Here is a 25528-nt window from a genome sequence, read left to right on the forward strand (position 1 = left end):
TTTGTAATATCCATTGGGGGAGGGAGTAAATATGGGAAATTTAAAGCCTCACACCATTATCTTATTTTAGAAAAATGTTCTTATTTTAAATAATTGACATAATTACCAAAATTTTTACTTTGGTAAAATTAAATTCCAAATTTAATTTTCCTAAAGAAGAAGAGTTAAGCTATGCCTATAAAATATACATTTTAGGGGTACTGGAACTATTTAAAGTATTAAGTTGCTATGTTTCTCACAGCATTTGTCAATAGTGCCACTCTGACAATACACCAGAAGGTATGCCAGTAATGCCAAGCAATTAAAGAATTTCATATTTCCATTAAGAGCAAATTTCAAATTTTCTCCCAGAATAAACATTCAGCTATGCCATAAAGTACTTAAATAATCTTCAGAGAAAAACATCTTTTCACTCTAGTTTCCAAATTTTGACAAACTATGTTTCGCAACATTCACACATTGGTTTGTTCTGCTCTGGCCCTATGACCACAACGAAACCTCACATATTTTATAACTGCACTAAACTCCCAGATAAAAGCAAACTCAAAGCTGTTGGATATTTGATGAAGTACTGACCAACCTACAGCCCCGAAGGCCCTGAAGAAGCAGTCATTAACACTCTGGTTGTAACCTCCCTCCAGAGCACTGTCTTGGATTGACACGGTTACTGCATTGTCCCACATTTCTCATACAAACAGGGAAATGGATAAACAGAAAGCCCTACCAGAAGGGGCTCATCTGGGACGCTGGTGGAAAGCTCAGCAGATGCTGTGCGGACCGTGCTGAGCCCAGTGAGGGACACATTTGAGAGTCTTCTCCGCCTCACGCCACTGCAATTGTTGGGGATTTTAAATGCACACCTCTTATGGTAATTCAGACCACATCCTGGAAGAAGAAAATAAAAATGACTTTTGTTCTACTGCAAATTAGAAGCTATTCTAGTGTCAGTTGTATATTTTGCATTTTAAAAAATAGCACTGCTTCCATTTCTCTTGGGACCATTTGGAAATTCAAATTTTTGAGCCTTTTCTGATTTTTTTCTCCCAACCTGGAAATAATCTGGGTTTTCAATTTTGATTTCATTGGACAAGCTCAGCAATGACCGTGATTATCATTTTTAAAAAATATCCTCTGATATAACGGACTAGGGCTTTGAAGGATGTAGCAACAAAACTCCAAAGAGGTGATCTGAGCCATTTTTAGCTACCCTAAGTTCTAATGTGAGTGGACACAAAGGGAAAATTAATCACAATGCATCACAACATTTGAACTCCACAGTTCAAGGAGTTCTTTCCACAGAGGCTGATGAAACAAACTATGATATTGGTGTAGAAATGTGGGTACAAGTTCGAGTTTGCCACTTAATAGCTGAGTGACCTTGGATAATTTGATTAACCTCCTGAATCTGTGCTCTTTTCAACTGCTCATTTCAACAACCATTCCTTGAATGACTACTATTCCAAGATTGGGATTAAGATGCAAATTTTATTTTTAGTCTGTTGCCAAAATAGTCAACATGAAATAAATATATCCACATGATTAAGGGGAAAAGATGTGAGAATCGGGTTTTCCAGATCAGGAAATGTAATGAACAGAATCTATGCACCACCCAGATCCCTGGAAGACAACTGGGGGAAAGAAGACGGCATTGTAGAGGGCACAACATAAGTAGGTAACTCCAGCATGCATTCAGCTTGGTTGGGGAAAGAAATACTTTACCTTCGCATTTAAGTCCTTGACGGACCAGCCCCCACAACATTTCGCCACAGTGATCACAGAAAGCTGGAGCTCTGTACGAATGAACAAAAAGAGCGTGGGGACGAATCTGAAAGTCTTCAAAGGTGGCAGAAGCTGTAAAAATAATGTTAAAAAATAAGGTGAATGAATACCCTGATCTGTAGATAATTAGTATGCAAGATAATTATATGCAAATATGAATATAACTCTCTAGTCAAAATCAGGAAAGATAAAATGCAACACCTACTTGACTTTTACCCATGAGACTCCATTCTTCCCAACCACAACTTTACAAGTGGTGCCATAGCAACCCTCCCTGTTCTCTTCCTGATTGCCAAAGTGTCACGCCACTGTGAAAGTAGCCAAAATGCTGGAAGAAGGCATGAGTGAAAAGATAACTCGATTTACAAATGCCTGATGTTACTTAAAAATATTCGCTTTTTCTTTTCCTTAAATGAACCCGATAGGTATCAGTAACACTAATCCAAAGAAAAAAATTGATGAATTTAGACAGATGAGACGATGGTGCACCTGAATATGACCATGAAGAGATACATTAGAAGGGCGGGGCACAACTGGAAGATAAGAAATCTGAGTAGCCTCTTCTTGGGGAGATAGAGATGTTTGAACTCTTAAGCAATATAACCAAGCATTTAAATCCTGACCTAAAAATAACCAAGCAGCCTCTTCACCAATATGTCAAACAGAGGAATTTATTATAATACACATGCTGCTGAATTCCAGTCCATTCTTTGAGAAATATACTTTAGTAAATGATAGCCATGGTATGGGGTATGTTTTTGTTATTGCTTATTGTTACTTATTCTATATGGTACTTGTGCAGAATATTGAAATTGTTATTTTTTAATTACACTTTTCTACTTGGTGCTTTTTATTGTTATAAAAGTGGCTCTGTGTTTCTTGTTGTTCAAATCAAGAAATAAAAAGGTATGAAGAATTGAAAATGAAGGACCATCCCTTTTCCCAAAATTCTAATGAGTAGGGATATATCTTTTAGACCCACTTGCACACATAGCCGGATGCAGAGGCTGCTGGGTCTAGTGTAGAAAGTGTGGCCCTGGGGGTGAGAAGAGTCGGATGAAGCTTTGCCCTGAGTGACACCCAACTTAACCATCATGACCTTCAGTTTCTCGTACATAAAAAGGGAAGGTCTGACTGATGGCAACTTCTCCAGGCCCTTGAAGTTTAAACTTCCATTAATGCTTGGGAAAAACCATGTGCCCCTGATTTCATAAGGTTTTATTCAAAGAAACTCTGGGGGCAAGTTTAGGCCTTCAATATATCCTTCTATTCTGCCTTCCTCTCTCTTGCTCCTGACTTCTCCTTGCCTTCCTTTTTAAACACACATTTGTTAAGCAGCTTTAAAGCTGCCAATGACACGATGCTGGGGATAACGATGTAAAGATAAGTAAGACATCTTCACAGGGCCCACCAGATCAGCAGGAAGGACAGACAAAAACAAACAAAAAAACCCAAAGCAATTATGAAATAACTTCTAAGCTTCAAAGAAGCTACACAATTTGGCCTAAGTTACACAGATACTAAACAGAATTAGGACCTGACCCACAGGTGTTTTAGCCCTCGGTACACTGTCTTATTCATCATTATCAGTGTTGCATCATACCTTCCCTAACTGTCCAAAGAGCTGGATTCAATAGCCCTATGGTGCGGGGAATAAACATTTGCAGTTTCCCTGTTGGTACCTGGATAGCAGACTATGGGCTAACAAATCACTCATTCAATGTACTTGTGAATACTTAATCTTGTTAACTCAAGTCTGCAAGGTGTGACAGAGTAAAGGATAAAAACAGAGGCGATTCATCTCTGTTACATAGGTGTCCAAAATTATGAGGAGAATTTTGAGGGTATCACATCCATCAGGGTAAATGATAATAGAACATACAGTAAAGTGAATCCATTCTACCAGAAAGAATATTATTGGTTGGTCACAAAACATAGAACTGGACCATAACAGAAGACTAAAAATGTTAATGGATTGGTTTTTCCTTGAATCTTGAGTAAATGTACTTTGCTCCAAATTAATGTTCTCTATTATTGAAATAATCTATCAACTCATTAAAGTTATGGTTTTTATTCAGTTGGAAAGATAATGAAAATAACAAGAATAACTAAGATTTATTAAGCTCTAACAATACTGAATGAAACGCTGAGATGTAAGTGTGGGAAGAAGGAGCTGATCAAAAAACTGTAGCAAAATAACTATGCACTAGCATTGTCTACCTCAAGTCCTGACTCTAGTGTTAATATTACCAATGAAAATAATTTCAATTAGATTAAGTTTGAGAAATTGCATGTTATGTTTGTCACTTCAAGATTCACAATATATAGTCAATGTTTATTCTATGTAAATCAGCAAAAAGGTACAGTTTTGGTACGAATGATCTACTTTTGTGGTTTGACAAAAATGTGTCTTATTTTTGGAATGCTAAATCCTCTTTAAAGTTGGTCTGTCATACTCATGGACAAATTTAGTTTTTAAAACATCAAAGAAAATAGTTAAATGAAACACTTTGTGCCAATCATTAATTCCTGGCTTCTCCACTCCCTTCTCTCAAATGTCACCTTTCAGCACCAAACAACAATACTAATAATATGACAGCAATTAATTAAACAGTTTTCAAAATAAGGAACATTAGAATTTGACAAAACTAACACCAAGAGGCATTCAGATATTTTTTGTTAATTAAGCAGGAAGAATATAAATAATTAAACTGAAGATTTTCAATGACCACCTCCGCCAGTTTTTGTCAGGTAAGTTTGTTATTCACTTTTCAGAAGGGATTAACATTCATAAGCAGTTAGCACCCTTGACTTATGTTTAAATGCCATTTTCTAAAGTTCAATTTTAATATTCTCCTGTTAATTTAAAAATAGTTAAATACATTAAAAAAACAAAGCTACCAAGTGTGGTGAGCTTTTGCATCCATTTGAAATCAAAGCACAACATCCACTCACTATGAATTTACCTGTGCTGCACCCTGGGGGAAACAGCATTAGCTGAATATATGCATACCATCTTGCCTAATCACAAATTTGCACTTCAGAGATCATCATTTAGCACAGGAAAACAAAGTGAATGCTGTAATTCCATTTCACTTAAGTTTTGGAATCAAAATGGACAGATAAGAATAGGAATGTTAAAGTGTCTAGAGATGCCGAGAAAGGAACAATGTGCTATCTGTCAGTCTGTTATAATCAATCAGCCAACGTAAATTAAAACCATATGACAGGGCTACAAACTAAACACAATGGACCCCTTATACTAGTTTGTGTGTCTCTTTGATTTGCTCTATTCACAGTCTATTGTTATACTTCAGTGTGGAGAGGAGAAAATGACATGCTTTCCTTAGTCACTGAGTATTTGAAACAGGTAATTGAGCCAGAAACTCTAAGATATTCAGTAGTTCATTTAAGGTTCATTATAAATGGTTGCACAAAATGGAATAAAGTGTTTGGTTAGCAGTACAGAAGAAATGAGGCTTCTGAAGCAAAATAAATAATTTCTGGAGGTCAAAATTATTTGCATAATAAGATAAAATATTGTCAGATCTAAGATTTTCAGTAATTTTTTTCTTACTGGTAATTTTGGCAATTTAGTAGAAGTATTAACTCTTCTGGCATCACTAATTTAGGTCAGATATAATAAGAAGAAAAGTTTAACACATTGCAAGTATGACATCATTCAATATTTCACAAGCTATCTACGAAGTAGATAGTATCATCATCCCCATTTTACAGATGAGAAAACTGAGTCTCAGAGAATTTAAGGAGCTGCATAGATCCTAGGTAACATAGGATCTTGATTCAGTCAGTCCTGACACCTCTCCCATAAAAACTCTCTCAGCTACTCTGAATCTAATTATCATATTTCTCTCACCATTGACACACTGTGGATAATAAATTGCATCTTTATTTTATGAACCACTTGAAAAGGTTAAAAAAACAAAAACTCATAGACACAGACAACAGTTTAGTGGTTACCAGAGGGTAAGGGGGAAGGGGAATGATAGAAGAGGATAAAAGGGGTCAAATATATGGTGATGGAAGGAGAACTGACTGGGTGGTGAGAGCACACAGTGTGGTATATAGATGAAGTATTAACAGAATTGTGCACTTGAAACCATATGAGAGTAATTTTACTAACCATTGTCACCCCCATAAATTTAATTTAAAAACATTCCAAAAAAAAACAAGAACAACAACAAAACACTGCAATGCAATATACCGCATCATCATATTATGAGATATAAAAAATAATGGGGAGAAAAGAGTCATGAAATAATGTCTAGAATGAAATTGATTTAAAACAAATCCCTTTGCTATGTGTTTTGTATAGACTCAATTTCTTGAAATCTTTTCCCATTCAAACAAATTGAAGTTAGTAACAATAACTGGTTTTTAAATTTTTAAAAAAATCAAAGGCAATGCAGAACTATAAGCCAATTGGAGCTTGTGCCCCCATGATAACCAGTGTCTCCATTGGTAAGTCTGACCAAAAGCAAAATATTGTGAAGTTTTTAAAAGCTGTACATATTTGTTGTGACAAATTTGTTTTCCCCTTAGCCTTTGGAATATTGAAAACAGCCTCTGGATACCACTCCCCCAATATAAACACACATATTCATCAGTTTTAAGGTATTCTGTGGCTAAGAAACAGCCTGTCCATCTCTATGTAACATTCTGTCATTCATCCATACACACATGATAGAAATATGTAAATCTTCCTCTATTCCTTGAAGTTTGGTAGAATAATGACTACTCACAAATCAATTTGTTGCATTTGTGAATACCAAAAATTATTAGAAAGTTTTTTTTTATATTGAATCCCAAACAAACCTTTGTAACTTGTATCTGGTGGTCAAAGTTCTGAAAATAAGCATTTAAAATTAAGATATGTTCACCTCTTTCTTAAATCAGCTCATGTAGGCCAAGTGGTGTGAATACCTTCAAACATTGTTGATTTATGTGATAGTTTATTAGTAAAGCTAAAACCTACTAGGTAATATAGTATATGTTGGACATAGAAAAATGAACAGTGTTTTGTGTTGAGGGGCCAAAGTCAAAATGAGAATGACAGACCCCTAGCTCATCAATACAAAATGTAGGGATGAAAGCACAAAAGAAATGATGACTGAGCCTGCCTGGGTCTGTCAGGGAAAGCTTCATCAAAGAGAGACAATTAGACTCTTGAAAGGATAAAGAGTATTTTGAAAAGCAGAGAATGGGATAAAGAGGGAACATTTTTATATAGTCCGATTTTCTTTAATTATAGCTAATTTATAGGATTATCTACACATTTCTTTATAATGATTGCACATTCTTGACACTTCATCATCTTTGGTGCACTGTTGGGACAGTTATCAAGAGTGACTCCAAATTGTCCATAGGGCAGATAACTGAGAGATGAGAACAGACGATTTCTACGCTATTGTGGCCAGATGTGTGGCAGTGTTTGTAAAATTAAGCCTGCATGTGCCTACTCCCCTCTGCCACCTCACACACATATATACCTACACCCTGAGGCTGGCCGTTTCTTTCTGCTTCTCCAATGGTCCCAGTCTCTACAAGCCCCCTTTTGTACCAGATTCTCCCTTTGTACAATTATTCCAATAAACCACACCATTTCACATTTTGTTATACCTCCAGACATCTAGAGTTGGGAAGACCACACAGCTCTTCAGCAACAAGAACATTCAACAAATTCTTGTTGAGACATTTATGATAGCATCTTTTAGATGGCTGATGGAAAAGAAACAGGGAGATTTCTATTTCTGACTCACATCTGACCAGAAAAATGTTAGTGAGGTACAATGATAGGAACTTCAGAGGCTGTGAATATTATCATCTTCAAGATAATAGCAGCCAAGAGAAAAGAAAAAAAACACACATAAAATGTGTTTAGATATGTTGATTAGGCAGTTCAGAAAGTTCTGGGAAAGTATTTTATAAGTCCATGGCCAGGGACTCTTAAAAAAATATGGCTCCAAGAGGAATAAAGAGGTCTCACAAGACAGATTGATAGCACGATAACAAATTACCCTAAATAGGAAGAAAAGGGGTTGGTATCTAGAGAAACTGATGAAACTGCCCAGGACACTCTTTGAGAAGCGCCTACAGACCAAGAACGCATCAGCTATAGAAGCAGCAGCACAGAGGCCTGGTGAAGACAAAGTGCCTTGGCTATCGAGAACCACACAGAGAGGCTAAAGACAGAAGAAGCTAAAGCTTTTAAAATGCTGAAACAGAACTAAAGGCCTTTTAGCTGTGTTATATGTGAAAAGAATGAAGCCGAGGTAGGCCTGAACCATGGAAAAATATAGTTTAATGTTAACAGACAAAATAATAAAAGCAGAACTACTAAATTATAGTTTTGCTTCTATCTTTTCTAGAAGTGGACTGTCTTCAAACTAAAGAAAAAAGAAGAACAAATATACTGGAGAAGGAAGTGAAGTCTAGGCTAGATGAACAAAGATTACCAAAAGACTTAAAATAGGCCCAAATGAATTACACATGAGGGCTCAAAAACTTACTTTTAAGAAAACATCTACCATAATATTCTAAGAAAATCTTATTGGGCTTAATGGAATTATCTGAAGATCTTCTGTAAAAATTAAAAATATCCTCATAAGAATGGAAAAAAATTAAAAGAAGAGTCATGAAGAATTTAGCCCTAGTTGATACCAAAGCATTCTATAAAACTATGATATTTTACAATATATGTTCGTTGTATAAGACACATGAAAGTTCAATAGGGTAGAATTGATAGCACAGAAATACACTCTGTATAAAGTTAAAATATGATAGAAGAGATATCATAAATCATCAGGGAAACATTATTTAACAAATCATTAACAATTAGTGGCAATTAGCTACTTGGGGGAAAGTAAAATTTAGAACCTTACCTCCTATGTTGTACTAATATAAATACACACGCACATACACACAAACACAACACACACACACACACACACACACACACACACACACACACACACACACCTATATTTTATACCTGAGAGTAAAAAGTTAAAATAAAATACCAAACCATAGAAACTAGAGGGAAACAGAAGTGAATGCTTATCAAATCTCTGGAGGAAAAAATGACTTTTGAAAGTAAGGGGAGTTCATAAATCTTCAAAGCGATGGAAGAAATCAAATGGGAAAGACTCAGGGGAATGGTAAAAAGGGGTAACGGGGGTCAAACATATGGCGATAGAAGGAGAACTGACTCTGGGTGGTGAACACAATACAATATACAGATGATGTATTATAGAATTATACACTCGAAACCTACATAATTTTACTAACCGATGTCACCCCAATAAATTTAATACAAATTTTTAAAAAATAAATAAAATACACAGCCAAAGTTGGGGGAAAAAAGGAAGATGCATTAGCATGATCGGGTAGCAGGCGCTACTAGGTGACTTGCCAGTCATATAATAGGCTATTTTTCATACTAATAATAGGGTTAGTTGTAACAATTTATATAAGTGAGGTCACAGAAATCTAATTATGTTGAATGCTTCCAGATATTTAGAATATAATTACTAACATTCAAGGAGAGAGCCCTATGAATTGTTAGTCACCAGGCATGCAGGTGACAAGTCCTATGAAAATTACGACAGTTCACATGGATTCCTTCAGGTTCAGCAAGAAATAGATCCTTCTCCTTCATTTTTCAGTTTAACTACAAGTAAGCAGCAGGGCAGCGCAGGCTAAAACCCTGCTCACCAAGCCACTTAGGATCTATCTGTTCCTGAACCCAGAGTTACAGTTAAAACCTGAGTCATCCTTTGTTTCCCACCCAGGCAGCTGAGCTCTAAGGCTGCTGCAGAACATCTGCTGTAGAAGCTGCGATGCCTCTTGCCAGGACGATGAAAGAGTTGCAAAAATGGAACTCTATATAATTAAAGAGAGCTAGGAAATGGTTATTTTATTCCATCCATCTCCATACTGAGAAGTCAGCCAAGAATACTCCCCTCAACATACATTTTTATTCCAGCCACTGCTGATGCACACGTCCCTGTTCTTTGGCTTATTCATATCCATCCCTCAGCTCAGCTCAATACCGCCTGCTCTGGGAAGCCTTCTGTGATCTGCCTGCCCCACATGATGCCGACTACCCTCTTCTCTGTTCTCACAGGCTCCTGGGCACACTTGTGTCGTAAAACGTATCACTTTATATTGCCACCCCTTAATCTGTTCACACCTGACATTAACAGATTGCTGGAGAACAGAGATAATACCGTCTCTGAGTTTTTACGCACATATTAAGTGATCAATTAATGTCCCTGGTTGAATAAATAAACCAATGCCATTAAAACACACATTATTTGCCGAAGGTTCTACATTTTATTAAGTCCTAATAATCTGTAAATACAGTATTTCAAGTTCAAAAGCAAAACCCAACAGAATCATAATTTGGATCACATTATAAGAAGTTTCTAGCAATGCTTTCCAGAGATGTCTCGCTGGTTCTTTATTTCTCTAAAGGCTGTGTGGTGTGGGTAGTGATGAAAAGCACGGACGCTGTGCCAGAGCATACCTGAGTTCTAATCCTGGTCAATGGGTGACCTTGGGAAAGTCACATCACCTCCCTGAAACTCAGGGTCCCTCTCTATTAAACTGGCCAAGTGACTCACTTCCTTGGGCTGACAGGAGAACACAAAGTGATTAGCACAGTTCTTCGCAGGCTGGTGGCAGTTATCACAAAAATTTCTTAGCATAATGATTTAACAGTATGGGCTTTGTAATCAGAAAGACCTGAGTTTGAATCTCAGTTATTATTAATACTGTTTATCATTATTTTTGTAATCATCATCAGTGTTAACAGAGGAAGACACTGTTTTTAATTCTATTATCAATTCACAGCACTTAAAAAACTAAATGCATTAGAAACTATTATTATTTGCTCTCACTGTTACCTAATAAAGAATGTGTTTCCACTCCAGAGGAAATTGCTTTTCTATTCACTGTTCTGGTTAACACTAATTAAATGGACCTAAGTCCACGGGACTGTGTCTGGTTCCTTCTCTGAAATGAATCAATTAACAGTTAGCAATTGCTGTGGGGGAAAGAAGAGTCACCATATCCTGATGTGACTGAATGACAAATGCCACAGCTGGAAAGAGATTAGAGAGCACCTCAGGTCAAGAAAGAACATAAATGGTTGCCCCATGTGTCCAACATAGAGGAAAAAGAAAATTAAGTAAAAATGTCATGGAGTCAAATTCCAGCTAATGAGTGCAAGCACTGCAGGTACTCTGAATAGAGGGAGAGAAAGGTCAAGTCTGTTTCTTAGAAAGCTCCATTGCACACAGGAGACTTTATACCTTTAAGAGGATAATGACCTTATTTACATGAGGAACACCAGCATACAAATTGCCCTTTAGACTACTTAGGTAAGGGTGGGAGCTAAAGGTGAGGTACATTATATATTGAAATGTTCTAATACGCAGCGGGGTTTCTGGCAACAAAAAGCATCACTGTTGTCAAATACATTTGCACATAGAGACACCAGGTCGAGGTCCTATGTGCTTTGCTTCAAGTTTAAGTGTCACCGTACTTTTCATAAATGCAGATGTTTACTCTTGATTCATAAACAACAAAACCCATAAAAGCTGTGAAACGTGCTGGGTATTCCCACTCCAGAGAAGTAACAGTTCAATGATGGCCAAGTTCAACTCAGTGCCTGCTGACCGGGCATCTGCTGTGTGCAGGAATTGTTCTGGCTGCTGCTCAGGGCACTCAGAGAAGGGAACAGGCTGCTGAGGGACTCCCTGTAGTCTTTTGAAGAATCAGGCTGACAGACTCATTGGTTTACTCTGGTTCATCAGATTAAAAGAGCTGTATTAATTGAAAATCTGAGTTTATGCTGAGCTCTTTTACTGTTGAGTCGTGTTCCATTTGGTTGAGATGCCACAGTAGGCTTACCAATTCACCAGTTGAATCCTTTCAGGGAGCCATCAGTTTATCCATTCACCAGGGCATTGGGTCATGCTGGGATGAGGGCCGTAGGAATCTAGGGTCCAGAGCCCCAGGCTTCAGGGGGGAGGTAGAAGTGGAAATAAATGTTTATCTGTGACCTGTACGGGTCATTCATAACATGAGCACACTGTTGTTGAAAACAACTTCTTTTTCACAACAGTGGATAGCATATGATTTTTAGAGTGAGACGAAGTAGCTACGTTGCTGTTTCCACCTGTCACACACAAGCCTCAGTATCTCTCTGTACCTCATTTCCTTCATCGTTGAAAGATCGGTAGAATTACTACTAAAAAAACAGTTTCACATTCATTTCAATGAGAAAACACTTTAAAATAACAGAATCATACTTCGCACTACACTGTAGTAGTGCACAAAACTGGTAGATAGTTTTTTCAAATACGAGTATGTATATATAGATTATAAAAATGTTATGGTTTTGTGCCATTTACCAAAATTAACTCGATATCGATCTTAGACTTAATATAAAACCTAAACTATAAGTCTTCTAGAAGAAAACCTCACAGAAAATGTTTATGACTTTGGTTTAAGCAAAGATTTCCTAGGTACAACACCACAAATACAACACATTTTAAAAACTGATAGACTTTATTGAAAGTAAAAACTTGTGGTCTTTGAAAGATCTGTTTAAAAAATGAAGAGAAAAGCTACAGTCTGGGAGAAAATGTGTGTAAACTACATTTCTGATAAAGGATTTGTATCTAGAACATATTAAACCCTCTGAACAATATTAAGAAAAGTATCAATTAAAAAAATGCTACAAGATTTGAAAAGACCATTGACCAAAGAAGCTATCTGGATGGCAAATACATAAGTACATGAAACCTAGTTCATTGCAGATTCAGTGGGCCTTGCAAAACTAGCTTGGGATCATTATCGCCACGTATGTGATTCTTTCAATCACAAAATCATTCTGAACTCTAAATATTTAACTTATAAGGCCTTTTGGGACCTAACTCACTCATATACAAGGTTACCCATATTTGTTTAAGGATCTTATATCACATTGCATGTTGATAACTGAAATCACAAACTTGGTTCTACTCAAGGAAATATTTTGGAAGACCAAATCATCATTACCAAACAGTTTGTAGAAAACATCACAAGTAACTGTAGATTATGATTTTTAATTTAAAATGAACTATGTTTGGACAGACTTGAATTAATTTTGTACAACATTCGTATATTGATCATCAAAATGCTATGCATGTGGATGGCAAGTGAATTGTTTGACTTTGTTCATTTGCCCATTTAATATACATCTGAATCTCACACAGTACGTTTAAAGTCATACCTAATTTTAGCATTTATTTTAATTTCATTCCCTCTTCCTCTTTAAATCACAAATTACAATGTCATTATAAAAAACAACAAGGGGCTAATTTTAACAGGAGAATTTCTGAATAAATTATCTAGTGAGTTTAGGATAATAAAGGATGAATAACATAGGAACAAATGTGTAAAAGGGGATAGACATAAAATTTTTATATGAATTTGATGTCTCCTGTTATGCTTTGTGTAGGTAAGTGATTCTCACAGAATAATAGTGTCTTCTCTGAAATATTCCAGCATTGGGAGGGAGGGGAATGAAGTAGTTCTCAATTTTATATGCACCCCTTGAAACTCTGATAGTAGCTCCTTTCCTAGTCTAAGGGAGTATGGCCCTTTGATTGATTATTATTCCATGTAATGGCAGAGTTTACTTTATGCTGGGCACATACACAACATGGAGGCAGAAAGGACTGTGTTGTTTAACACAGTGTAATGGGTTAGGAATTGACAGTTCTGGAGCAAGAGTGACTGGGTTTGAAACCCAGGCTTACTACTTACTAGGTGTCTGAGCCAGGGTATGTCTTTAAGTCTGTAGGTCTCAGTTACCACATCAGTAAAATGGGAGGGATATATACAATAGTAAATCCCTCACTGCTGAAGTATTAAATATGTAGAAAGCATCTAGACCAGTACCTGACATATAATTACCTTGTCATAATAAATCTTTGCAAGTATTTAGGACACTTTCTTATTTTTCTCTTTTCACACTTGAAAGTTGTTGACACACTATGATATTTGTAATAATCTTGTCCTAGCTAGCTGATTCTGTCCATATTAATTATGCAGTTCATTAGTTTTAAAGTTATTTGAAAATACTGCAGGACTGGGACAATGTGACTTAATTTTTTGTTTAGCTTTCACAGATAATAATTTTTTAAATGCTGTTTCTAAATTGCAAGTTTATCCTAGCTTTCTAATCATTATTTGCAAATCACGAATGAAAAGTACTATGCTGAAGTACTAGATCTTAATTCCATTTTTGCTTTGCTTTATTTTGTTTCATTTTTATTCTGCTGAATAGAGCATAGCATACTGTCTGGCATTTCAGGTAGTCAGTAGATATATGGTAAATGAATGCCTTATCTCTATCTTTCCTAAAGGAGCATTCATTTATTCAAAAAGTGTTTACTGCTACTGAGATAAATACTTATTTAGTATTTACTCTATTTGCCAGGTAATACGTTAATCAAACATTAGTGGGATGATGTCACTATTATTATTTTGTATCACTTTTCATTTATTCAATTTTTCAATGTCCTCAATGTCCTCATAATGTAGGCCTTAGGATGTGGTTAGGGTTATACATTTATTTCCAAGAAACCCAAAATAACAGTGCATAAATGTGACAGAAATGTGTTACATTCTAACATGAAGAGGCAGGCAGCTCTGTAGCTATGGCTACTCTGTGGACCTATGTTCCTTCCAGCTGCCCATTCAGATATCTCCTCAGTTTGATTTCCTTCAGCTCCAAAATTGTCATCAATTCTAAGCAATAGGATAGAGAAAAGGACAGTCCACCTTCCTTTACCCACATACTCATTAGAAGTCACGAGCTGCATGGAATCCTGCAGAAAACGTTTACCCCCAAAATGGGGGTCTGTATCACTATGGGAGGAGAGGATGGATATTGGGAGGCAAATAGTCTGTTTCATAGTGAATGTTCTCTATATTTTTCATTTCCTTCTACATCGATCGGAGCAATTCCTGAGTTCAATTTTGGATCTGCTAAATGCAAGGCTCAAGTGAGAAAACTGAGATATTCAAGCGGGGCCGGGAGTGGGAAGGGGTGGTAGTAGGGGGGTGGGAGGGGGGGAGGTGAGGATCAGACAAATGGATACATGATGAAGTTCAGACTAGGGTGTGTCCTGGAGAGTTAATTTGAAAATCATCAGCATAGCAACACCAAATAAAACCATGTCAATTAATGAGATTCTTTACAGCTTTAATTTCCAATATGGTGGTCATCAGTCACAATATTCCAATTTAAAATTATTTAAATTTAATCAAATCAAAAAATTCAGTTCCTCGGTTACACTAACTACATTTCAAGTTCTCAGTGGTCACATGTGAGTCGTGGTTACTACATTGGAAAGTATAGACCATTTCCATGTGTTAGTCCGTTTGGGCTCCTAAAACAAAATACTAGAGCTTTCTACCTGTATTGGACAGTAGTGTTCCAGAGAGAGAATTCAGCAAAGAAAACCAAAACTTGTAGCTGGTATTAAAACAAATAGCGATTTTTCTACCTTTATTTACTAAGCTTAAGTTTCATTTTTATTTTCAAGCTTTATTATTACTGCACTTACTAACATTGATTGAACACTCACTTGCTGTCAGGTTCTGTGCTAAAAGCAATATATTATTTATTTTATTTAATCCCCCAAACTCACAAAATGAGTGCTATTATTATCATCCTCATTTTATTGATGAAGAGATTAAGGCTTTAGAGATTAACACTTTAGAGAAGGAAGTTCTAGAGAATAACTTGGATCAATCTGGATCCAGACCTACATATGCATTTGTCCAAGTCATCATATTTAACTGCAAATAAGTATCATTTTGCCTGTTCCTTTACAATATTTCTATTTCATTTATTTTTTGGCATTATTACATTTGCTAAGAACTTCCTGAACAATGTTGAATACTAGTAAAGGTATTCTTAAGCTGTATTGTACTGTACCTTGTATATTCTTGTTAAATATGATGCTGTTGATTTGAATTAACTAGTCCTCATTACCTTAAAAAAGTAATAAAATTCTTGACAGACTATAAAAATTGATTCGCTAATAATATTTTTATTCCTAGAATAATTTACTTGGTTATTTTGTATTATTCTTTTGTATTCTTATGGATTGTATTTTTCACAACTTTTTATTCAGGACTTCTGTATCTATGAAACAAAAATAATATTTCATTTATCTTTACAAATTAGTGTTTTGGATTTCTTCTGATAAATACCCAGAAGTGGAATTGCCTATTTTTTTAGGTAGTTCTATTTTTAATTTTTTTGAGGAACCTCCAAACTGGAAAAAATAAATAAATGTATTTTTTTTAAAAAAAAAAGAAATACAACGTGAAAAAAACAACAACACATCATTAGTTGCATATGGGTTTTGATTTCAGATATTCCTGCGTTTTAAGTACAATTTTACTACTAAGAAACTGGATGATTCTTGGTAAATTACTTAACATCTTTATACCTCTGAAAAGGCTTATCACAGAGCCTCGTGAACAGTATGTGCTGGAAAACATTAACCATTCCATTAGTGGACATGATGTAGTTTCCTTTCTGTGTTAGTCTGTTTAGGCTCCTAAAACAAAATACTAAAGACTGGGTTGCTTACAGTCCTGGAAGCTGGGAAGTCCTAGATCAAGGTGCTGGCAGATTTGGTGTCTAGTGAGAGCTTACTTCCTGGTTCATATATGGCTTTCCCTGTAACCTCACATAGCAGAAGGGGCAAGGGAGAAAGCTGGGGTCTCTTTTTTAAGGGCACTAATTCCTTTCATGAGGACCCAATCACATGACCTAATCACCTCCTAATACCATCACTTTAGGGATTAGGATTTCAACATACATTTTGAGGGGGAAAAAAAATTTCATGCATTGCAATTTCCTGTTCTTTCTTATACTGTTTTTTCCAGGATTTAGTATTAAAATTTTGCTAGAGTTGAATAATTTATTGGACAAGATTTTTAATTTTCATGTGTTCTGAAATAGTTTCTGCTTAAGTGATTGATAGAAATCTCACCTAAACTTACTGACACAGTGCTCTTCCCCCCCCACTTAGGGGGTGGAAGGAGAGTTGGTGACCTTGGGCATCTTAAATAAAATTCAATTTTTTCCTATCAAAAAGTGTATGTGTGTGTGTGTGTGTGTGTGTGTGTGTGCGCGTGCACGTGTGTGTACCAGATAATACAGAGGACATTCCAATAAATTCTTACAATCCAAATGATATGATGGTGGTGGATAAAACTCACCATTAAAATATACTTCAATATTTCAATGATTCTAATTGTATATCTGATGAAAGTAATGGATTCTAACATAAATGTGTAAATTTAAATTATTAAACTGGAGTAGTTGAGTCACAACACAATTAGCATACATTTAACATGATAATCCTCATCTTAAATCATAAAATATTATTTGAAATAATAAGTAAACATTAAAATCAACATTAAAAACAGAGGACAATTCGTACATCAACTTCCAGCTTTAAGTAAGTTAAAAGCTTTAGCCATTATTAAAAGCTATCTGCTAATAAGGCCACATGGCAGGAGAGAGGGCAATCCTTTTCCTGGACTCTTTTTAGTAATTTTCCCAGATGATTTAAAAAGTACAAAACTAAGAAACCAAGCGATGTGCCACATTTATTAAAAAAAAAAAAAAAAAAAAAAAAGGTGATGAAAATGAACCTACAAACGGAAATTTAAAATGGAAGGAAATTGACTTGATGATCAGCAGAGAATAGATTAAACATGTCCCATATGGCCATTTGAGCCCAGCTTCCTAAAGTGGACTATAAACGTAATATTAGTACAAGTGATTCTGAGCAAAACGTTCCAAGAGTGATTTTGCCTGCAGGATTATTACCTTTGGTAGAACTTTGAAGTCATTTTCAAAGGACATTGTTCTCAGCACCGAAAGATTGTATCTGGCTGGCAACAATTTTTTTGCTTGCTCTCCAATTACGAAGAGTAACACTCTTTGGATTATTTCGACATGGCATTATTAGACACACAAACACACAGCATACTCCAACACATTTAAAACAACATAGCAAAGGATTCATGGTCAACCATCTAGGATTTTATATTCTAGCTGAGGAAAGATGACCAAATAAACAAAACAGGACAAGTAGACGATAACCCAGTATTAACTAAACATTGGATTTGGCGATTGTAAAGATCAGGAAGAGATCTAGACAATGATAAGGGTGAGTGTACAGAAAGATTTGCTGTACCAGATGAAGGAAAATATAAATCTTGGATTGAAAAGAAATGGAATTTTTCAGATAGAAAAAGAGTGGGAATAAGGTTCATAAAAGGAAACAAATGTGGGAAGTGAGGGGTACTGAAAAAGCCAACATGACTGGAAGGGAAAGTTACTAGAGTCAGGCAGTGGGAAAGACAGTGGACAGTTTATCTGAGAATAGTTGAGGGCCAACTTTGGCATTTTAAATTGAGAGGCTAGAATGCAATAAGACATAGTTTAGACTCTTTTTTAAAAAAGGACTATAATTAGTTTTAGTTAAAAGTATCATATATACAGGAGAACATATATAACACATGGGTAGTTTAAAGAATAATAAAGAGCCATTGCACTTTCCATCCAACTGAAGAATAAGAAAATTACCATTGGTTTTGAAGCTGCTTTGCGATCCCCTCCCCAGCTGGGTAGATTAGGTAGTGTCAGTGATTTGGTAAGGTTAGCGGAGTACTGTTTAGGAGCATATAGAGGGAGACACAAAAAGATCTGAGACACCTTAGAGAGCAATACAAATCGTGAGGGGGCTTCCAATGAGAAAGAAGCAGTGGGAATACAGAAGAAAGGAAAAACCTACAGTGTATTGTTACAAAGGGATTGCAAGGCAAAGATGACTCAGTTTTGTTTTGCTTGTTTATTACTGTAGTTGTTTTAGTTTCACTTGTTTTTTTGCATGGCTGAAACTAAATATTGGTATCATTACTAGAAATAGGAGAGAAAGGAAGGTTTGACGGTAAAGCCCATGTTTTAGACCCACAGTTGAAAGAATGAGATGTTTAAATGTGAAAACTACACTGGTAGAAGACAATGCACAATGAAACCAAGGTGAAGAACCGGGGTTCAAAGTAATTTCAGAAAGTGGCTGCTGAAGAATCTGAGATGACATGAGCCTTTTGAGAAGTGAAAAGTAGAGCAAAAAGTTAAGATTTGAGGCTTCAGGGCTAAGAAAGAGCCAGATGGGGGGATTATTACAAGTGGAAATACAGTGCTTGGGGGAACCAGAAACTCTCAGTGTCACAGATAAGGAAAAAAGAGTCTTTGAAGAAGGATGAGTTGTGTGGTTGAGAAAACACCTCCACACTTATCAACATCAGGTCAGTTAGAGACTTTGGAGAGAGGGAATGAAGGGACAGAGTCCAGTCTGCTAGACTGGACTGTAAAAGAAAAAGATGAAAGAGAGGAAAGAGGTCGTGCAGGCACATCTTTTCTCATTCAGAATGCCAAAGAAATTTCATATATTTATGCTTCTCTTATCCACAGCAATTGGCATTATAGGGTAGCAGAAGTCTGCAGTGATGCCTTTGGATCACTGGATCAAGAGTAAAATGTCCTTGGAGCACAGCCACATAATATTCCTGCTGAGACAACCCATAATTACCCTGGCACCTACAATAACCCAAGGGCAATGCTGAGGAATTCATCACCTCTCTCCTACCAGCCTCTTTACGCCTTAAGAAGAGAAACAAAAACAATTAACATGTTTCCTATTCAATTACCAAAGCAGTTGGGCTTTCCTATACTTCCCTGCGCCTCTCACAAATTGTAGGTATCTAGTGTGGGAATTCTTGACCTTGACTGTGCATTAGAATCATCTGGGCAGCTTTAAAACAATGGGAAGTTTTGGACCCAAACTCTAGAGAATCTGATTTAATTGTTTTGGGATAGAGCATGAATATGGATTTTCTTTAAACACTCCTGGGTGATCAGGCCTGAGAATCACTGCTCTAGTGACCTCACTGATTGTCATGAGTTTCTGAAAGCCAATCAATTAACAAGAACTTAGAACCTAGCATCAGCTCATTATTGTTCAAGGTATTGGGGGACATATTTAAAGTAAGACGTGATCACTGTCCATCATTTTCTAAATGGGGAAATAAAACAACATTCTATATACTAATTTTGAGAATGTCAAAAGACATTATGTGACCAGAGCTGAATTGCACGATGACAATCAGTGAGGTCTAACAAAGTAAAAAATGTATTCCTGATGCTATGCTGCAAAGTATGGGAGAGAATATTCTAGTTTAACCTCAGCCTAGTAAGTGTAAGCCTATGAAAAAGAGGCTAACTGGAGTAAAAGTCTTCAAATTTCCATGCATCCTTTACCAGTCGATCAGTGTTTACCTGTGAGTTCAATAACCGCTCTCCACTAGCAATGCCAAGAATGTCTCCCAGGAGAATAGGAAAGGATGGTGGCGAAACACAGGCCATGTATGTGCCATCCCTTTACTAGCATCTCTACTTTAATTCGCTGCTAGGATAACTTAGGGAGATAGCTATGTATGTTTCCCCTCTCTGGATTCTCACCTATGTATGTAAGTAGTGGCTGCTCTTGGCCAGCATGGCATGAAAGATTATATAAAACACCTGAAAGTCTGTTCTCAAAGCTATGGCCACAGTCCTACTGAAAATGCCACTTATGGAGAGCTGATGGTCCATTCTAAGTAGACCCTGGCGAAGCTGATTCTAAACAACTACAGGTGGCCTTACATCCCACCGAGACTTTCTGTTGAATAATTTTTGAGCGCTGAATTCAGCTTGCCTCGGGATACCCATCCCTAAGGAAGCTCACCACTTGAGGAGGGAACCAAGGCTACCATTTCTGGACATCATAGCACCTTGTCAATTCTCCAGTGCAAGTTACACTGTAATTAATTCGTCAGATTCCAAGAAATTATGTTGACTACAACCCGACAAGTGGGTGGAGCCTTCTGAGGAAAGTGTGCTAGGAGGAGGGTATGGTCTCTACAGTCTTCCTTGCAGCCTGAGACATGAGAGCTGAGGACAGTCTTTCATGATATTCTCTGTAATCTGCTGTGGCAGACCATGGCTTAAGCTACTGCCCTCATCAACCTGACCTTTATCTGGCACTAGTATGTCTGTTGCAGTATAGCAAGAGGACTATAGAGCAAATACGACAGTTCTAAGTCACGGCCAAGAGCATGTGCTATGCGATCAGAGCCCTAGACTAGCCTTTGGCCCCCTCCTCATCACTTGTCTGCTAGGTGACCTCATCAGGTGAGTTACATAACGTCTCCGAGCCTCCATTCCTCGTTTGACAAAGGAGTTGAGAATAATAATAGGACTTAATTGGTTCTGAGGTTTGAATGAACTCTTAGACTAGTGCCTGGAAAACAGTAAACATGTAGTAAGTGTAAACTATCTTTTGTTGTTGTTTTTTATCTTCTTTGTTTTTCTTTCCTTTCTTCCTCTCTTTTCCTGTGTGTGTGTGAGAGGGAGAGGGAGAGGGAGAGGGAGAGGGAGAGGGAGAGGGGAGAGGGGAGAGGGGAGAGGGGAGAGGGGAGAGGGGAGAGGGAGAGGGAGAGGGAGAGGGAGAGACCGACCATGCACACACACACACATCAGATATCATGGTATTAAAAGTCTGCAAAAGACCCACTTGTGTACCCAAAAATTCCCCCAAAATCCCCAAATCTAAAAGTCTACATCCAAATCTCGTGAAAGGTTTTCCAAGAATACCCATCAGGGCTTTTGGAGAAGAAGTGACATTCTTGATATTAACATTTAAAGGAAATTCAAATTTACATAAGGAGATTTGGGACTTTTGTGCCAATGAGGTTTTTGACTTTGAGTTGATTCTATGACTTGTCGGGACCTGGGGATGTGGTAAATGTATTTTAGATGTGGGCTGGATGTGAACATTTGTGGGACAGAGGGAAGACTGCAGTTGGCAGAATAATGTCATGGCAAAGAGACATGAAGACAGCAGATGGAATTAAGGTTGCTAATCAGCTGATCACAGATGGTGGGATTACTTTGGATTCTCTAGTTTAGCACAATGTAATCACAATGACCCTTAAATGTGGAAGAGGGAAGCAGAAGAGTCAAAGGCAGATGATGCAAAATGAGGACTGCACTGCCCACAGCCGGCTTCAAAAATGGTGGCTCCATGGGCCAAGGAATGACACTAGAAAAGACAAGGAAGCATATTGTTCCCTGAAGCCTCCAGAAAGGAGTACAACCCTGCCAACACCTTGATTTCAGCCCAGTGAAACCCATTTGGCGTTCTGAACTCCTGAACTATAAGATAAATTTGTGCTGTTTTAAGCCAATTTACTTCATGGTAATTTATTAATGCCTCAGAAGAAAACTACTACAGAGAAGCACAGCTCCATATATTTCAGCTCAGCTCTGTAGAGTTCTATACTGGCATTTGGGGACAAATTTTCAGCTGCGAATAAAGTATTAGTTCCTTTTGTTTGCCTGTTCCCTTTCAAATTTTCTTGCTTACCAAAATGGGAGGCTAATGCATTAAAAACTAGCCCCAAACCTTATTTAGCTACTGCCTTTAGTTTTTTCCACAGTAAAACTTATTGTTTTCTTGTGTTACTTTCAAGTCTGCTTCCTGATACTTTCCTTTCATGAAAATAAGACAATGTGATGAATTAAAAAGCTCAAGAGTAAAAAGAAAAAAGAGAGGAGAAGCTATTACACTGGAAAATTTGTTCTGATTTTGAGTAATCACAAGTTAATTACATTTATGTGTGTCCATAATAGAGACGAATAATACTTTCACATGGGGTGAAAGGCAAGGTGAATAAGATATCTGTGTCACTGTTATAAACAATGTCCACATGGGACCAACCCTGCCTTCCTCATGCCACCAGTCAAAGTATACTTGAAAAGTCGTTATGACAGTCATTATTCTCCACTGAATTCTGAGTAATATGAACCAAGCAGAGACTTTAATTCTGTTGAAATTATTAGGAGGACACTTAGATATGCCAAGTAATTATACACTTGAATATCGTTTGATAAAGTAAGAAAAAATATTATCTCTGCGAAACATTTCCCTTTTGTCATAGTTACATTGTCCTTGGTATAAAACCAAAACTTGCCCTCATGGATCATAGTGTTGAGTCTGTGTTTTTTATTCAAATATGCAACATGACACAAATTGTATTCAAGAATTCACATCCTTCATGGTGAAATGCTTTTAGAAGGATCAGTACAGGCCAATACCCCTAAGAGAATGCTGAGAAAATGAGCAGTTAAGCTTTCAAAATTGCTGAGCATAGATGTAATTACACTACCAATGACATTCTCCACAGCAAAAACAAAAGCAAAAAACCAAAAACTATACTGAACCTAAAGATAATTAAAAAATGGAAAGTGAAAACTAGCGAAATGGCCATAGATCATTATACACAAATTGATAGCCCCTGAATCTTAATGTGTGTGTGTGTCTGTGTGTGTAAGTATTCATGTAATGAAGAATGCAGGTATGCAATTTGATATATGGTACTCAATCATACAAGATCACCTAGAAATGTAACTTGTATCTGGGAAGATCAACAAGGTTTGGTAATTTTTATGAGCTCACTTATTTAGCATCGGTTAAAGTGAAGATACTGAACTAAGCACAGCAGTAGGAGAAAAGATACAAAATAGAAGAATTTCCTTTAACCTCCATCTTAAAGGATTTTTCTAGAGCCCCTCCCCCGCACGCCTGAAAGGATAAATTGGATTTAAGATTCCATGAAAATAATTTTACTTCACTCTGTAAATTTCAAATATTCTGAAAAATTAGCTCATCTCCTTAATGTAATTACTACCAGACTAATCTTCCTGAAATACCACGTTCATCAATAGCCCTCTCTCACTTAATATTAAATGGCTTTATGCTTCTCGTTGCATTATTCAGTCAAGAAACATTTGTTGAACAGTAACTACATGGAAGACACAGTGCTAGGAAGCGAGCAGGGAAGGGTGGTGGGGATGCTAAGAGAAAGGAAACAGAATATGGTTCAGGCACTCGCGCTTACAGTCTAGTAGATGACATGAAATGTTTATAAACACAACAGAAGATAGAATGTGACAAATCCTGTAACAGTGTGGGGAGAACTTTACACAGAACTTGGGATCTCAAGTGGGTCTTAAAGGATAAATGTGAAACTTAAGAGGTAAAGGTAATAAGAAGCAGGTATTCCAGACAGAAAGAAATGCCCAGAATAAAAAAAGTGACAGGCCGTTTGAGGAACACAGTTGTTCAGTTTGGCTGGATCATGGGAGACCTACAGGGGGTGTACACAAGTGTGCCAAGGAAAAGCTAGAAGGAGAGAGGGCTGGATGCCTGCTTAGGGAAACTGTATTCAGAAGATAGGACTGGGGGAATTGGAAGCTTCGGAGCAGAAGTGGTGCTAGGTCATGGCCAGGTTTGGGGAAGATTAATGTGTGGATGGTCTGAGAAGATGGGCTGCAGAGAGACAAGCACACTAGTGAGAAAGAGTTATAGGGATTCTAGCAGTGGAAACAAAGTAGAGAGCTATGGACTGGACAACGGATACGATAAGAAGTTATTGAGAAAAGCAGTCAACAGTGACACTGAGCCCTTACAACAGATTGGAAACAGGATGGCAATGAGGACAGAGCACCAGCAGGAGGTGTGATTTGGGCAGGAGGAATGAGTTCTGTTCTAGGTATGTTAAGAGTGTCAGTGCGATATCCACGTGGAAATGTCCAGCAAATGGTTAGAAATACGCTTCAGGCAGGAGGTTAGGGAGAGATTGGAGAAGTCACCCACTCACTCCACAGGCAGTTTTCGAGCCATAGGAGTGACAAGTGGTGGTCTTCTGGGGGATGAAAGAGACAGACTCAGAGGGGGCAGGAGTTCAACGGAAGCTAAGGGAGAAGCGATGTCCAAACAGAAGGGTTTTTAATCAAGTATCAAATGCCAAAAGATGATTATGGAGTAAAATATAGGCTGAGAAATAATAAGGACTAACAATCATGTAACATGTAACATGTATCAGGCACTATGTTAAACACTTTATAGGTGTGATCTCATTTATTCCTGACCCTCAAACCATGAGGTAGATTTTACTGTCATCAGCAATTAACAGATGAAAAAAACGAAGGCTTTCGGAATTGAAGAACCTTGTCCAAGAACATCATGCTAGTAGGTATGGCAGAGCAGGGTGGACCCCGGGGCTCTGCTCCAATGACCATTCGCTCACAGTTATCAAATTCCTTGTGCCCTCATGTCCCATTGCTGTGGGATTTCTTCAGCTGAATGTCCCTCACATTCCTCAAAACCAGCCCTCAGAGCCCAGTTCAAGGACCATCATTTCTAGAAAGTCTTTCCCGACTCTCCAAATATCTTTTCTTTATAATGTTCACAGCATTTGCCCTTCAAGATGCAGATGACCATTAGTTTTATATAATGTCCTCTACGCGGCACCAATAATTTAAATGCACTGTTCTCTCCTCAACCAAGTAGCTGGTTCCTTCAGACAGAGATTTATCACCTTGTGTATTTCCTCTGTTCCGTACAAAGCAGGCTGTTGTCAGTGATCGGTATGGGCGATCCAGTGAGGAAATAGTTGTTATGAATCAACCCATGTCTCCAGACTTTTAAAGAAATCAGAATTGGATTGAGGGTTAAGTGAGCAGAAATGCTCT

General features: G+C 37.3%; 1 protein-coding gene across 4 annotated transcripts in view; it reads right to left on the reverse strand.

The window, feature by feature from the left end:
• The window catches only part of PRKD1 (protein kinase D1), a 296380-nt gene that overhangs the window by 78402 nt on the left and 192450 nt on the right, over nucleotides 1-25528 (reverse strand). For all 4 annotated transcript variants that reach the window (XM_019746850.2, XM_074328119.1, XM_074328120.1 and 1 more), the window contains 2 exons: nucleotides 1720-1851; nucleotides 725-885 (listed from right to left, as the gene is read on the reverse strand). In XM_019746850.2, coding sequence (XP_019602409.2) covers nucleotides 725-885; nucleotides 1720-1851 — 293 coding nt within the window. The remainder of the gene's footprint in view (nucleotides 1-724; nucleotides 886-1719; nucleotides 1852-25528) is intronic.

Source organism: Rhinolophus sinicus, linkage group LG03, assembly GCF_036562045.2.
Source record: "Rhinolophus sinicus isolate RSC01 linkage group LG03, ASM3656204v1, whole genome shotgun sequence".
NCBI lineage: Eukaryota > Metazoa > Chordata > Mammalia > Chiroptera > Rhinolophidae > Rhinolophus > Rhinolophus sinicus.